This window comes from Phoca vitulina, unplaced genomic scaffold (assembly GCF_004348235.1).
Source record: "Phoca vitulina isolate PV1807 unplaced genomic scaffold, GSC_HSeal_1.0 scaffold2, whole genome shotgun sequence".
Classification (NCBI taxonomy): domain Eukaryota; kingdom Metazoa; phylum Chordata; class Mammalia; order Carnivora; family Phocidae; genus Phoca; species Phoca vitulina.
Window position 1 is genome coordinate 4,305,913 of NW_022589705.1, and position 15,795 is coordinate 4,321,707.

The following is a 15,795-nucleotide window of genomic DNA, read 5'->3' on the forward strand; positions in this document are numbered from 1 at the left end:
GAGCCTGCTTAACCCTCTCCCTCTCCCTCTGCTGCCCCCTCTACTTGTGATCTCTCTCTCTGTCAAATAAATAAAATCTTAAAAAATAAATAAATAAATAAAGCAATTTGCCTCTGTTGAGTCTTTCCAGAGACTTCATCTTACATTTACCAACACTTGGTTGGGAAGCGGAGCTGGTGTACTCAATTACGAATTTGCAGGTTATGACCTGCTGCATGAGGGGACACAAGCCACCCACACGGGCCAGCAGGTAGCTTCCTCTGCAGCCATGCTCCCCAGGGTCGTTCTGATGGAAGGTGTCAAGTGCACTCACACAAAGGAAGTCAAGTCACAAGATTTATTACTTACACCTCCCAGCAACAGGGGCGGGGGGCGGGCAACGAGCTGGGGTAAGGGTAGCCCTCCACACTAGGTCATGAGGGAGCAGGAGACAGACAGCAGGGTAGCAAGCACCTATTACTTTGAAGGAGCTTGGGGTGGAGGTCACTAACTTCTCTAGGGCTTGACCCTAAGTGGTTATTTTAAAAGGTACCCAGGGAAAAGCAAAGCAGGAACTTATGGCAGGACTCCTCAACTTCGGTCCCTGGCTAAGCGTCCAAATTCTGGGCGGGAGTAGCGCTGTCACCTGTAAAATGCCTCGGCACCTGCTCACAACACCTCTTTGGCACTCACATTTCACTGGTGTACAAACTATGGAACGAATTCAGACGATCACAGGGACAGCGCTGGCGGCGACTGCCCAGAACAGAGAGGACTCAGGCGAATACCAGCTCCGCGGGTGGAGCTCAGGTGTGCCCGACCAGCCGACGAGCCTCAGGTGGCGAGCGCATTAATCATGTCATTCTATATTGTTTTCTGAGGCTTTGCTATCCAGGGCCTCGTTGATCCCGGGGGCTGCCCCTCCCGGAGCTAGCCAGTTCCTAGAGAGAGGAACTGATTCACCGTGAGCCCGCCTTCCACGTACAAAGCCTCCGATCCAGAGCCCGCATCCCCGCTACCTTCTCCCCCGGTGCTCCCACTCAGGACCACTATCCCCTGCCCTGCTCACCCCAGGACCAGGTCCCAGAAAACTAGGGACAACCCCTGCACCCCAGAGCCCACTGAAATGATCCAAACGAATCATCCCTAAGCCTGCGGATCCTGACTCGCCTGTTCTTCCCATGAAAACCACAATAAAGGCTATTGCCCATGCTTCTCCCTCCCTCTGCCTCCCAATGGCCCCATGCCTCCCAGACTGTGGCATGATGTGCCCCCTCCCCTTGGGATCTGTGAGAACACACTATCTTTTCAGTGGCAGTCATCTCTTGTTCTGCTATCCCTAATTACCTAATAACAAAACCTATATTTTAAAAAACAGGGTGCCACACGCACTGGGCTGTGGGTCCGAGATTAGTAGCTTCTCTCTGGAAGATCCAGCTACATGGAGAGCAGTTAAGAGAGCTTCTGCTGGAGCCACCCTGGGATGACTTGAGGCACTGAACCCGGTCCATGGCGTGTTGTAATAATCCTGGTGTTAGCTCTTGCCGTAATCAGGCCCTGGGGTGGGGGTGGGGGTGGGGGCGCGGCAGGCAATGGTCCCTGCCCTCACACCACTTTGAGGCTCCCAGAGCATTTGTCAGGGGACCCTTGCCTAGCCTGGAGGGGCAGAAAAGGCTTCCTGGGCCCTGAAGAAGTACGAGCTAGACAGGCAGGAAGAGGTTTCTAAGCAAGCAAACAGTACGTGCCAGGCCTGCAGACGCCTAACTAAGTGGCAAGTTCCCTGTGCTCATCAGCCCAACGCCGAGGCTCACAGTAGGTGTGTAAGTAAATTTTCGATTTGTTTTTAATTTAAACCGAGGCAGGAACAGTTCCAGTCATCAGAAGGGGACCGCGAAAACCCAGCTCTGTGTCCCATTCTGACGTGGGCAGCATCCTCCCAGTTCACCGAGAAACACGCAGTGATGGGCCATTTCCCACAGCAGAGCACTAATTGTGCATTGGCAGACTGCGTGTACCTTCTACGTGTCCGGAACTCTCAATCTCTCGGCCAGGTTAGGAACTAGGACACAGCCCCAGCCGCTGGAGACCTCACGATGAGAGATGCTCCCTGCCCAGGACACACACAGGGCCCACAGGGGAGGTGGGGCGGGAGGCCAGCAGGGAGTCAGGGTTCTCAGTGTTCTCTCCAGTCCGGGCTCCGGAAGCCGGCGGCCTGGGAAGGAGCACCGTTTTTACATCACAGGGGCTGGCACCTTCTGGACCGGTTTGGCTCCAGACTGGGTCATGAGTCAGAAGCGCCGTTGTGCTCACCACAATATGATCACAGAACCTTGTGTTTGTTTCCTCATCTACAGACAGGAACATCTAACTTCCCCCTTTCATGACGGGAGACCCAAAAGGTCATGAGAATTCACCAAAGACCCAGGGGACCTTGCTAGGCAACAGGACCCTGGCCCTCAGCTTCCCGCCTGGCGGGGATCCAGTACGGATCCTGTTAAATCCACTTCTTTTCTCTTGAGGGAAGACCTCTAGTGCTATCACAGCGTTCAGAGAGCCTGGAAGGTGCTGGAGATGGCCCTGGAAATTCAGCCACAGTCCCTCACACAGAGATGAAAGGGCAAGGAGACCAACATCAAGTTCCTCACACAACTTCAATTTAAATTAAACTTCCTTTAATGAAATAAAAAACAAACGGTGCATTGCATAATATTTGTGGTCACAGTATAAAACAATACAATTAGTTCGTATAACATCGGATATGGACAAAAATACACAAGACCCTTTCTTTGTCTACGTAAAATCCGGCAGATCCTTAATGTGCCACGCTAAGACAGACAGAAAGTCACCTTTTCTTCTCCTAGTGATCTGCACACAATATTTATCACTGAGAATTTGCTCAAACAACAGAGGAGAACTTACCCAAATCCTAGTTCCCTTCTTCCTCTGTTGTCATCGGTGAAGCTAAAAAAAAAAAGTTTTCTGAAAGTAGCAAGTTGTGTAGTATTGCTTATTATTCCTGCCAAAAAGGCTCAGTCTTTGGCTCACAGAAGTCAGTGACAAAATCATGGCTGCAGGCAGTCTGCAAAACAAGAAGCAAGAGCCGCCGGGGAAGACAGACAAGGGTCTGGGCAGGAGGGGCGTCCTTTGCCAGGATCTTGGGGGAAAGCCACATGGGTAGGGAGGGGAAAAAACACACAAATAAATAAATGTCTAAATTAAGGTTTAAATCCAGTTGGTGAGTCAGAGTTCCACCGTCCCATGAAAAAATCTGAAAAGTTGTTAAAAAGTCAGTTTGCATTTTTTTTCTTTTTTTTTTTTAAAAAGTGAAAAGTGTATGTAAACATTATAAAGTAAACAATTTAAAGTAATTTCGAGGCTTCTATCTGAACATAGCTCAGGCTCTTTCTGGGGATATTTTTGTGATTAGAAAAAAACCCAAACTTTTGATAAAGTTTCTTTTTGTTAAGAAGTGCAATTTCATCTAGGTTCTTCTTCCATTCATATGAGTGCTTCCGGCAGGAACCCCTTCCAGAAGAGCACTGTGTGGGGAGCCCTATTTGGTACAGCTAAAGAGTGTATCTCACACTTTTAAAGGGACACACATTCCAGGCCAGTTTCTCTCTGGAAGGAATGTGGTCCCTGGGACAAGACCCTGGGATTTCTTCCTCCTCTGGACCAGCCCCTCTAGGCGACTTGCAGTAGGGCCCAATGATCAGAGGGTGGGGTTGGGGTCAATGCCTGAACACCCCCAGCCTTGAGCTACAACGGAGTTCGAAAGGAGAAGGTACAGCGTGAGCACATGTTACTTCTCCTGCCGAGTGTTTGCTGTGACCCCTCCCTGGTCTCACATCGACCTGGGGCCACCTGGTCACAGGTACAGCTAAGTATCCTTTCCTCTACCAAGAAGGGCCTGCACTACAACAATCCTGAATCTTCTTTTAGGAGCGATAACCGTGTAGGCTTGAAGGGCACTGATTCACTAATAGCACCTGTGAATATGTGGTCTCTCTTTAATTCCCTATCTACAATCACCTGTGACCCACCTCCTCTGAAATCGCAGAGTCCAGAAACGATGGGTAGAAAAGACCCGAATCTAGAGCTATCAAGGCCTCCCCCTCTTCCTCCGGTCGCCCGTGCTCCAGTGGGGCAGACGCTGGGCCGGGAACTCATCTGTGCTTCTACCGTTAGCATGGTGTCTCCCACGAGGGGTCCCCTGGGTGGGTAGAACAAAAAGGGGAAGCTGGGTGGCAGTCTGTACCCCCTGCCCCGGGGAGCGGGAGAGGAGACTCGGTGACAAGGGCAGAACGGACTGTCGGCAGCACAGTGAGGGAAGTGGAGGGGACGATGGTGAGCCGAGGGGGAGTGTGGCTCGTCCGGCCCATTGTGACAAAGAGCCGCACATGAATGGCCATCATTTTGTATGACTTTATTGCTCAAAACAAACGAATCTTTTTTCCCTTCGGAAGACAGAGCAGTGTTAGATTCGTCAGAGCCAGGATAAAAGCACAGAGGATTGCAATGCAGGGCATGAGTCACCAGTGAGCCTCAGAAAACCCCACTGGGACGCTTCCGAAAGGCCAGTCCTGTGCAGGGGCAGACGCCTCAGGGAGCAGAGGATCTCTTTTGGTCCGTGTCCTACTCCGGGTACGAGCAATCGGGCAAAACGGATTGCTCTCAGATCTACTTTGTAGGCTGTTCACACGGCAGTAAATTGCTGGTTTCCTCCGTGTGCCTAACAGGAAAGCAAACATATCACAAAGCATACCCTTTCTCGCTAACCCCCTGCAGGGGATCTTACAAAGACTTGAAGGACTGAAAAGGTCATGGAAAATGCATGGTTTTCTTCCAGGCAATTTCTGATTCTGTCAAGTCAGGCAGTCCTGCAAGCAGCAACACACCTTCACGTGAAGGAGCCCAAGCAGCCCGTGAAGGACGCGGGGCATCCGTGGGTGCCACTGGCAGTCCCTTGGTGGCCAAGGCCTTTGCCACCCACAAAGGGCAGGAGGGGGGCGGCGGTGGCCCCCTCCTCCGGACAAAGCCCCGGCACGAGCCGCGGGCATCTAACTCCCAGGGCCCTCTTCCACTCTCCCTGGGGCCCCCCGAGGCACGGTGGCCTCGGAACCACTGCAGTGAGTGCCTCCTCCTCCCCTTGTCCCCATCCTCCTCTTCCTTGAGGACCTTCGTACTGCTCTGGACAGAGGTGGCTGTGTATTTTTCTTCATATTCATATTCATTCTTAAGGCTAAGGTGGCAAGATAAGGTGCTTGGTGGAGAGCCAAATTCTAGATTCCAGGGCCATGTCAGCACGCTCACATAAAAGCAAATACAAAAGAAATGGAAAGGGGGCAGAGAAGCATTAAAAAAAAAAAAAAAGGAAAAAAAGAAAAGCATTTGGGCTCAGTAAGAAGTTACATACTGCAAGTTTAGATTTCAAATGTCGTCTAAACCCCTGAAAATCCGGGGTGGGTAGGGCGGTAAAAGCCACCAGTTAGCCTTCGGCACAGGTCGGGGCGGGGCAGAGGGCTGCATTGGCAGCTCTCCTCACACGGGCCCCCCACGCAGAAGCTGGCCCCGGCGGGCAGCTCTGTCCTCCCCCCCCACCCCCCGAGACCAAGAACTCTGAGAGCCATCGTCCTTCCTCCCCGCAACCCCTCGAAACCAAACATATGAACACACATAGGTCAGAGATCTATAAACCGGCAGGAGAAAAAAAAATTAGACGAAGGGGTAACCATTAAAAAGCCGCAGCTGGGAACACACACACGCGATTGTTCTACCAGAAAGTGCCGTGGGAAGGAGAGCCGTGTGCTGGTAAACGTGTCCGCGCTCAGGACTGGACATGCAGAGAAGAGAGCGCGCCAGGTCCCACCTGAGATGAGAGAGGACTGGTTTTTAGTGTCACACACTGCGTGTGAAAAGCTCGCTGTCCTCTTCCCGCCCAAATCGCTCCTGCACCGCCCCGGTGGCCGCTCCCTGGCGGGGCCCTAGTCCATCTCCATGGACATGAGCCGGCGGCGCTCACGCCTTGTCTCCTGGACCTCCTTCTTGCAGCACCAGTGCGAGCTGCAGTAGCCGATGAGGCAGGACAGGAGCCCGATGACGGTGGACAGGCCCACGCCGATCAGCAGCGGGTACTTGAAGGCGTTCAGCACTGGGAGGAAGGGAACAAAGGGATGCCGGGTTAGTGGTGCAGGAGGTGGCCACGGGAAGCCCACCGCCTGGCCTGGCCTCCCCGTCCCTCCCCAGGAGAGGTAACCCCCTCCCACCCCCGCCGCAGAGGGCTCAAGCTGTATCCAGCATCTAGCACAGTGCTCTCGAGACACGAGCACTCTTATTTGTGCACAAAGTGAGCAGATCACACCCCACCCAGTTCTGTGGGGGAGAAACAGAAAAAAACAGGAAAAAGAATTCATTTGATGTCTTTGAATGTCAACTTGCTTTTTAGGGTTTTGGCAGGAGATGGATTTTTAAAAGTCAGGATAAGGGCACCGCGCATTCAGCAGCAGATGCATCCTTAAAAAAACGGTTCATAAATCAATTCTATGCATCAAATAACTGAAGTGTACTCGGGGAGCTATTTTAAGTAACACTATAGTAAATTACCTAGCAAAGTGAATAATCGCTCCCTTGTTCGGGAAATCTGGGTTTTCATATGGAGCTACTTCAAGCAAGGAATTTCTAAGATGCAAATAGGGTGTAAATGATGAAGTTTCAGGAATGCACAAACACCGTACAGATCGCACACATTCAAATCCCGAGTCTCTTTGCCCAGAAGCACCAGCACTCCTTGGGCGGATGCTGGCATGCGGGCTGCTGCCTGCCATTTCACGTGGCTCACCTTTCAGAGCAGCCCGATGAAAGACGGGTACCCCATTGTAGGAGAGAGGAAATCAAGGACCACAAAGGCTAAGTCATCTGTGGACAAGCTGGGGTTCCAATTCCAGTCTCCCCCAAACTGACATCCCATCAGGGAAACATACTCCAAGGCCCCTCCTAACCCTCGGAGGTGCTGGGGCTTTAATGCTCTCCATGGAATTTCCCCGTTAACATTTAGTCTGAAGCTTTTTGCAGAGAAGATGGGTTTCTCACTAGCCAAGGACCAAGTGCCCCCACTCTGGGATGCTTGGGGAGCAGAGGGGTGGGAAGGGGGCCTTCTGACCACCTAGTTAGAATGACTCTGGCTGCAGTGTGGGCTAACGAAGCAGGGAGCCCCCTTCCCATCTCAGGGTTCCGGAGAGAACCCCCTCTATGCTAACAAAACCAGGTAGAGCCTCCCTTTTCCAAGAAGCAAAACCAGGAGCAGGGCAGGAGTGGCAGGAACCCACTCACTGCCTCCGCTGGGGACCTGAACCCACTCTCTCGATGAGGTTCTCTGCCTCTGCCCGGCAGAGTCCGTGCCAACCCTATGACAAGGAAAGTGGGTTTGCACGGAATTTACAGAAAGCAGCAGAAATCTCTCCAGGAAGTCTTAAAAATCGTTTCCCAGTGGTGCCTCCGACACACAGTACCACACCTGGGGAAACAGCTGCAGGCCCTGGCCGGGTCTGGAGAGAGCACAGTCTCAAACAGTGGCCACCTGAGCCCGTCAGCTGCGGCGCAGCACAGAGACTTCACCACGTGTCGGTCTTACCATCCATCTTCACAGTTACAAAGATGGGCTTGGAGTAGATCTCGGCCTCCTTCTGCCAGGAACCCGTCGGGGACTTGACCCACGGAGTCACGGAGCAGTAGTAGTTGCCAAAGTCCTGGTCCTCGGAGCCGTGGACTTGCAGCAAGAATTCCAGCACGCTCACGCGCTCCAGGCTGAGCTCACTCTTCTGGTCCCTCTCGGCCGTGGTCACAATCCCCTTCCGGTCCAGGGAAGACAGGAGGACAGGAGCCTTGTCCAGACCGAAGGAGTGCACCGCAAACCAGGACACGTCAAAGGCCATGTCGTCTGCGGGTGACAGACCAAGCCGAAACCCTGGGTCAGTGCAACGGGCAGAAATCGCACGTGTGGCTAACACACACGTCACGTCACTGGGGGCCAGCGTGGCTCGTCGTGTCTTAGGCCAGCCCCACGATGGAGGTCCTGTCACACTCCCCGCCTCTGTGGCGGGGCCTGATACCTCGTTCCAGGTCACAGAGCCGGGAGCAGCACAGCACACGGCTTCACCCACGGAGTGTAGCTCCAGAGTCCTCCCTCTTAACCACGCCGCCGCCACCACCCAACCTAAGGAGCACCCAACACTGTCTCCCGCAGGGAACACAGGACGTAAAGCTGCTAGGTGGCGACGCTGCATGCTCTGTTTGCCAAAGCAGGGTCCTCTGACATGTCAGGCAGAAGAGCCCAAGACTGGGAGGACACTAATGCAGTCAAGAACAAAAGGTACATAAAGTGAACTGTACACAATTTAGAGTGATAAATAGTTTAGGGCTTTTTTGTTTTTTGTTTTTTGTTTTAGATTTTATTTATTTACTTGTCAGAGAGAGAGAGCAAAAGCAAGGGGAGTGGCAGGCAGAGGGAGAGGGAGAAGCAGGCTCCCCGGAGCAGGGAGCCAGATGCGGGGCTCAATCCCAGAACCTTGGGATCATGACCTGAGCCGAAGGCAGACGCTTAAAGGACGGAGCCACGCGGGGCGTCCCAACAGTTTAGGTTTTATTGTTCACTGTGTTTTTTCCCTTGCAGATGTGCTTAAGTTCAAGACAAGAGGAAAAAACACGTTCAGCTGAGAAAGTGGAACACAGCTCAACAGTCCCGGAGAGGATGCTGCTGAATCTCGAAGCACTTTGCAAAGTTAAGGTTCTAACAGCCTCAAACCAATGAACATGGGCATAGGAGAAGGAAGACTCTGGCACGTTGAAGACGGAGCACACATCATAAGCCCCTGACCTTGTCTTCTGGCCCATTCCCTACTGACACCAGCCGTGTCGGGCCCGGGGTGCATTCAGCAGGCCAGGAAGGACTGCAAGGCCACACACACCTTTTATCTTAAATTCACCTGATAAGGCTTTCTATATAAATGTTAAACGACACCATTTTTGTTACACAAAAAATAACATTTATTCACTTCGTGAAAATACACTAATAACCTCAGAAAGCACTATCTTAAGTGCTGTAATATGAATACACAAATCATATTCAGGTGCTTACATACTGGAAAGGAAGAGAAGCAAAACGAAAAGCAAGACTTTCTACAAAATTATCCAAATGATGATTCCTTTCCAGCTCACTCTGAACATGTTAAGGGCCAGGGCAAACCTCAATCCCATCTACAGGATGACTGCTCTCCACTCCAACGCTCAAAGTACCTTCTTTTCCACCCCATCGGCCCACTGTGGCACTTGGGCAGAAAATCTGATTGTTGCCAGTGTTAGGGGTCATCTCGTCCCGAGAAGACCACCTCCCTGGGGGCAGGGGGAGTGCTGTCAACGCCCTCACGCCCTCACGCTGTGCTGCCGTCACCTGCAGGGGCTGGGTGGATCCTGAAGGCAAAAAGTCACGACTGTGTCCCCGTTACTTGGGTGCAGATTCTAGCCCCAGTCCTGCCATGCCTCATGGAGCTCCAGGCTACCGCGCCAGACTCCCAGCACCAGTACTTGCTGGCCATGTGGCCTGGACGAGTGACTTAACTCTCTGTGACTTAGGTTCCTCAGCTGTAGAAGGAACATTACAACTTCGCCCATGGTTAAGTGAGTCATCTCTGTGAAATGCTTACAAGTGCACCTGCCTGATACATAGTAAGCACTCACTGCCTGCCCGCCGTGAACATCCTTATCTCTGCACTGCAACATACACAGTCTACGAACAGATGCTGCCAACAGGGAGGGCCTTACCGCCGGCAGCAGAGGCCCTTGGTGCCCCTAACATTCTCACACCCATACCCTCTTCCGGAGGACTGGCTTCAGCTGATGGAAGCCACCTCCCGGAGGTTAAGAAACACCCTTGCTCCCCAAGCATTCGGCCTGTGGACAGTGACTGAGGAATGGCGGAGAGCTAAAAGCCTAGTGCCTTAGCTCACAGAGGCCGTACCCTGTGGGACCACCATGCTCCAGAGCTCCCTGGGGGGGGGGGGGGGGGGGGAGTCAGACTTGTTCTGAATCTACATCTTTGCCTGGCTTCTTTCCCTGCTCTGTCTTGACTCCCTTGCTCCCTGGGAGCACATCCTCAATCACTTGCACGCTCATCTCAGGCTTTGCTTCTAGAGAACCTGACCTAAGACACTGCCTCTCAAGGGCAGTGATCTGCCCTGTCCCTCCCCCTCTCCGCACCGGAGCACCTTGGCGCTAGGCCCACTTACGCGGTGTGTCCTTTCCAAAAGAAAATTCCTTCACAGCCCATCGGGTGCGTGAGGAAAAACTAAATTACAGTGTGCTTAATTATTCAGAATCTTCTACCCACACAGTCCAAGAGTGCGAAGTTCTGGAAAACTGTGATCTGCATGGTAACAGCCACCTATAGCTTCTGTAATTACCCTGGAGGAAAAGACTTTTATATTAAGGGCACAACTGGTGACCCATTAATTTACTGAGAAAGAACATCTAAATGATTTATTTTGGTATATATCATCCATGAGCTTCGAGGGTAAACATGGTACCTACTTCTGAACGGGATTCCCTCCCCCGTGTCCTGGCAGCCTCTTCAACTTTCACTTTCGTTTTCACTTCTGAACCCCACTCTCTGTCCCCAATCCTCTGCACCTCAGCTTCCTCAAGACCTGGGCTCCCTACCCTGTGCCCCCGAGAACACAGCTCACCAACCGGTGGCTTGGATGGATTCCTTTTCCTTTTCTTCTACCTTCTTTTTCCTACCTCTGCAGCCCAGCCATGTTCAGGCTCCCTGACAGAGCCAATTTGGTATCCATCAGCTCGTCCAGAGGTCGGTAGCCTAATCCAGCCCACCACCTGTTTTGTCAATAAAGCTTCACTGGAACACAGTCAAGCCCATTTGCTTACATGCTGTCTACGGCTACTTTCACACCAAGCGCAACAGGGCTGAGCAGTTGCTGCGGAGACCATCTGGCCAAAAAGACTTCCTACCGGAGTAACTGCCGACCCGGAGCTGGTGACCACCTGCACCTTTGACCGGCGGTCCCGAAGGAGCTAGATCTCAGCTGGTGGCCACCCAGGCCACTGCTCCTCGAGGCCAGCTCTGCCCAGTCCCCTGCTCATGCTGTCCACTCTCGTTCACTGCAGGCCATCCTCCCTTTGCTTACAACCTGCCCTTACTACAGAATGAAAACCCGCTTCCAGTTTCCACCCCAGGGCCACACGCCCAGTGGTCTCTGCACAGAACGTTGAGAGCCTTGTACACTTTGGCCTTTTCAAGGCGCCGATCGGTGAGAGGCCTGGGCTCCGCCTGTGGTGGGGTGGGCGGCACAAAGATGCTCAAGGACAAAGCGTGTGGGAGATAGCGCAGCTCTCTGTTCCTCCAGGGTAATTACAGAAGCTAGAGGTGACTGTTACCATGCAGTGAAGCAGGCTCTCCGCAGTCTCTTTGGGAGAAGGCAGTGGAGGGTACCGTCCTGCTCAGCAGCAGACACCTTATGTGCCTTTAATGTTCTTTCAAACCCCGGGGGTCTACGAGTGAGGCAGGGACACCAACTGGTCACTGAAGAAAAGGTGTTAAGATTGACGTCCCAAAGCTCTTAGGCCCGTTGGCAAATGCTAATAATTTTTGCAAAGAAAAGATTTACAAAGATTTCCCAAGAATTTAAACTACAATAACACCACGTGGTCCTTGCTACTCATTTACTCTGCTCTGTCCTTCACCATAGAGTTAACACCATCTGATATTATATTACATGAGGATTGCTTTGTTGTCTGTCTCCTTAACCAGGTTGCAAGCTCCATGATGTGGAGCCTTTGGTCCCTCCTCTATTCCCAGTACCTGTTACTAGAAGAAGCTCAATAAATATCTGAATGAATCAATGCAATGAAAGATAAAGTAAAGGAGCTAGACTCTACTGGTAGGTTTCAAAGCAGCTTGAGCTTGAATCAGCCCTGGAAGAGGCCCACTGACCGCCTTGACAACTCAGATTCCAGTGTCTGGATGGGTTTCCAAATCATCTAACAGACAGATGCGTCCATCAACAATTTATTAAACACCTACTGAGTACCAAGTACAGAGCGAGGCAGTTTGGGGATTTAGACAGTCCAATCCCTGACCTCCACGTCTGTGTCACACAGTGGGGATGACACGAGGGGGCATTTACAGAAAGTGACAAGGGCAAGGAGAGAGGACAGAGAGAAATACCTGGGTCCAGTGCTGCTCCTTCAACAGTGATGATGCAAAACAATCTGATCAGATCTCCCCGGGTGACCGATGGTGTGTCCGAATGCACGGAGGCGTTAAATAGAGGCCCTGGGGAAGAGTGACAGCACCTCATTATTCCCGCTCACGCTTTTGTTTCAATTCCACTCCCAACGCTCTCATGGGCATCTATGTGCGGCCCACCTTCCTTGGAAGTGGGCAAGGTGGTGTTCTCAGGCTGCTTTCCTTTCTCTTCAGAGAGACACGTGCACCACGCACAGCCAAACGAGCATCATCTGAATTACAACCACAACAGAACTCTTCCTACAGAATGACCTTTGCTTCTGGCTTTTCCTTTACCCCTTCTCTGATGACAACCACGGTCCCCTTGGAAGGCCACCCCCACCTGCTACCCGGGTGCCGCTTCTGGTTCTGCGTGGTTCCCTTCCAGGCCGAGGTGGCAGGAGAGCAGAGGGCACGGGACTGAATCGGCGACACTTCTGGCCCCGATGGAGTGGGCGGCCTCGCTGTGCTGGGGACAGGGGCTCTGCCATTAGGAGGCTGAAATGCAGTCAGCAGCCAGACATGTCAACCATGACGACACTCTGTAGGGGACAGTGGGAGCACCAGAGGTACGGCTCCAATCTGTCAGGAGAAATTGAGGCAGCACGGGCATCGCTTCAGAACACTACCCAGACCCGCACCCCTTCCTGAGAACACCCCCTTGATATTCAATTTGCTTTAAAAAAGACTCTTTCCTTCTTCCAGAGGCCAAAAGACGTGTCTACCCAAAATGAACTAACTGTGCAAGGCAGAGATGCTCCCACTTTTTGAGTTGTGAGCATAAAAATGAGCAACAAACTATGAAGTATAAAGATTGAACACGTAGAATTTAGTGTTAGAGTAATATTTATCATAGAGTCAACTGGGTGCATTTGACTGTAGGTAGAATTATTATTATGCTATTTGATGACTAGGCATAAATAAGGGACTTATTAAATTAAAAAAAAAAGTATGCCTTGCATGGAAAGAATCTGGCTCCTAGTCGCTTCTTAGAGAGAGGGGCTACGTACTACATTCTTTTTTTTTTTTCTTTTTAAAACCTTTACTCCTCAGTTTCAGGTGACAGCATTGCACAGCTTTAAGTCAACCTGATCCTAAGAGCCCGATATTTACCTTATCCTAATAAGAACAGGCAAGCCTGAAGAAGGTTCCTGAATACCAGTGCCATGGGATTTCCCCTGGGTTTCCTTGGAAGCAAAAAGAGATGGCCCTGGACACTGATTCTGAAACTCATTACAAGCTAAGAATACAAGTGCTACTACATTTTAAATCAGATCACCAAATAGGAAAAAGTACTTTAACATACAAAAAAAAATGACTGAGAAAGTGTGTAAAGGTCACGCAAACCAATGAGGCAAGTCACGAGAACCGATAAGGCAAAGAGCTAAAAAGGCTGTATCTTCACTTCACCATGAGTGCGAAGATGAACTCATCAGACTGCTTTCCTCAAACCGAGAACCGGAGCAGCCGGTGTTCTGTTGGGAGAAAGGTGAAGGGCGGGTGGAGGAGATGGCAACCCAGGGAGGTGGGGCAGCCCTGAGCAGGTTGCGGTGAGAGTTCAGATTAACCAGAGCAGCAGGAGGGCATCAACTCTGGGTGCAGGGGAGAACGTAACAGAATGGTGGTCACGGGGCATCGGGAAAGGGAGGAAAGCAGAGAAGATGAGGAAACCTGACCTACTTGCGGGTAGCCTGCCCTTCAATCAACCTCTCTCCCAGCCACAGTTCCCACAGGTCCCGACCACCCTGGATTTGCTCTGCTTATTGGAGCGAGGCAGGACAGGATTGAGCCAGTGGCTCTGACCTGGCCCCGTGTTCATGACCGCAGAGCACTTCATACCACAATGGCCCCCTGGGAGTACAGGTTAGTAGCAACCCAGGTAAGCAGTGAAGACCACGTTGTTTTCTCTGACTAGAAATTTCATGGTAAACAGAGCTACACCAAGGGGTTTTCTTCAACTGTCCGAAGCCCCTTCTAAGAAACCACAAAATGATAAAACATAAAGACCTCATAATGGATTTAGGTTCCTAAATTTGAAACCACACAGTAAGACTTACCAATTTGGACACATTTCACTTTCTTTTCTTTATATTTCCAAAGAAAACCCCAAATGCCTTCTAGGTCACAAGTTATGGTTCTCATTTCCCCTAGTGGCTATGGCTGTGGGAACAACAGAGCATTTGTGCTATGGCTCACCACGCGGACATGGGCCAGGGAGAAGGCCTTCATTGTAAAATATTCACAGCAGTGGATTTCCTTCGAATGAACAACTCACTGTTAATATGGGTCATTATCCCAGGCTTGGAAATACTTTTATTATGGTCAATTTCTGTGATAATGCTGTTTTCGCGAGGGAATTTGTCTGGTTAACTTCATGGATGACAGACTACGGCACGGAGAATTTAAGTGAACCAGAGTCACTAGATGTCCCCTGATTCCTAGTCTGCGGAGAGTACATGGACCACACTCAGCTCTTAAATACAAACATTGACAGAACCATGTTCTAACTCCAGCCCCTAAAAAGGGCTGTAAATAGCAGTATTCTTGTGAAAGCCAAAACTGCAGACCATCTGCGTGTCCATCAATAGGGTAAAATGACTAAATTCTGGGAAGTGTAGTCATTAAAGTTGTTATTTACCTAGAATTTGTTTTAACGTGAAACTGCTTATCTTAGAAGGTTAAAGGGGGGAAAGCAGATCACAAAACTGCACATACAGCCTGATCTCACAGCCATGAAGAAAACATGCAAGGGACGATTTCTAGGAAGACAAACAACACAAATTAACAGTGTCGGTAGGTTATGGCTAATTCTTTTCCTTCTTTCTACTTTACCGTATTTTCAAGTTTTTTCTATTAAGGAGAAAAACTTTATTATTATCCTTTTTTAAAGGCCAACATCTTGAACACCACAACATTTAATCCGTATTTTCCCCGACACTTTGGGTCAGTGAAATTCATGACTCAGCAGCACCCCTTGGGAAACATGGTCCTCATACCAAGAGGCAAGCACCCCAGAACCTGGGGATAGAAAGGTGGACACCAAGAAGGACCTCTTTGTTATGTGTATCTTATGGTGTTGCTGTTGATTTTTAGGAAGTGAAGACCCTTCAGTATCTAGTCAGTATTTGCTGGGAGCCATTCAGGGCGAGGGCACTGTGCTGGGCGGATCAGATGGCAACTTCTCCTAATTAAACCATGAACTGGCCATGACAACTCCGTGGACTAAATAAAATAAAAATCTCAGCCAGTTCATTCAACCTGGAAGCTACAGTCATTTTATCTGTTATGCAGAGATGTAAAGAATTGAGAAAGAGATTCAATACCCATTCCTCATCCAGAAATACAAAAGATTTTATGTCTCCCCTATTTCCCATAACAATTCTAGAGAAACACCAAATAACAAATGTAAAACAAGATGGAATAACTCCTACATAGAATAAAACAGATACACAAAAGACAAAAACCACATAATCATCTAACTCTCAATAGACACAGATAAAGCATTTGACAACATCCAACAT

General features: G+C 50.5%; 1 protein-coding gene across 1 annotated transcript in view; it reads right to left on the minus strand.

Annotated features, from left to right (window-relative positions):
• Nucleotides 1-1,616: 1,616 nt before the first annotated feature.
• Nucleotides 1,617-15,795, minus strand: part of PTGFRN (prostaglandin F2 receptor inhibitor) — an 82,077-nt gene continuing 67,898 nt past the window's right edge. Inside the window, exons 7-9 of the mRNA XM_032420742.1 lie at nucleotides 12,215-12,322; nucleotides 7,610-7,915; nucleotides 1,617-6,130 (exon numbers count right to left, since the gene is read on the minus strand). Of these exons, the coding sequence (XP_032276633.1) occupies nucleotides 5,964-6,130; nucleotides 7,610-7,915; nucleotides 12,215-12,322 (581 nt within the window). The 3' untranslated portion in view covers nucleotides 1,617-5,963. The remainder of the gene's footprint in view (nucleotides 6,131-7,609; nucleotides 7,916-12,214; nucleotides 12,323-15,795) is intronic.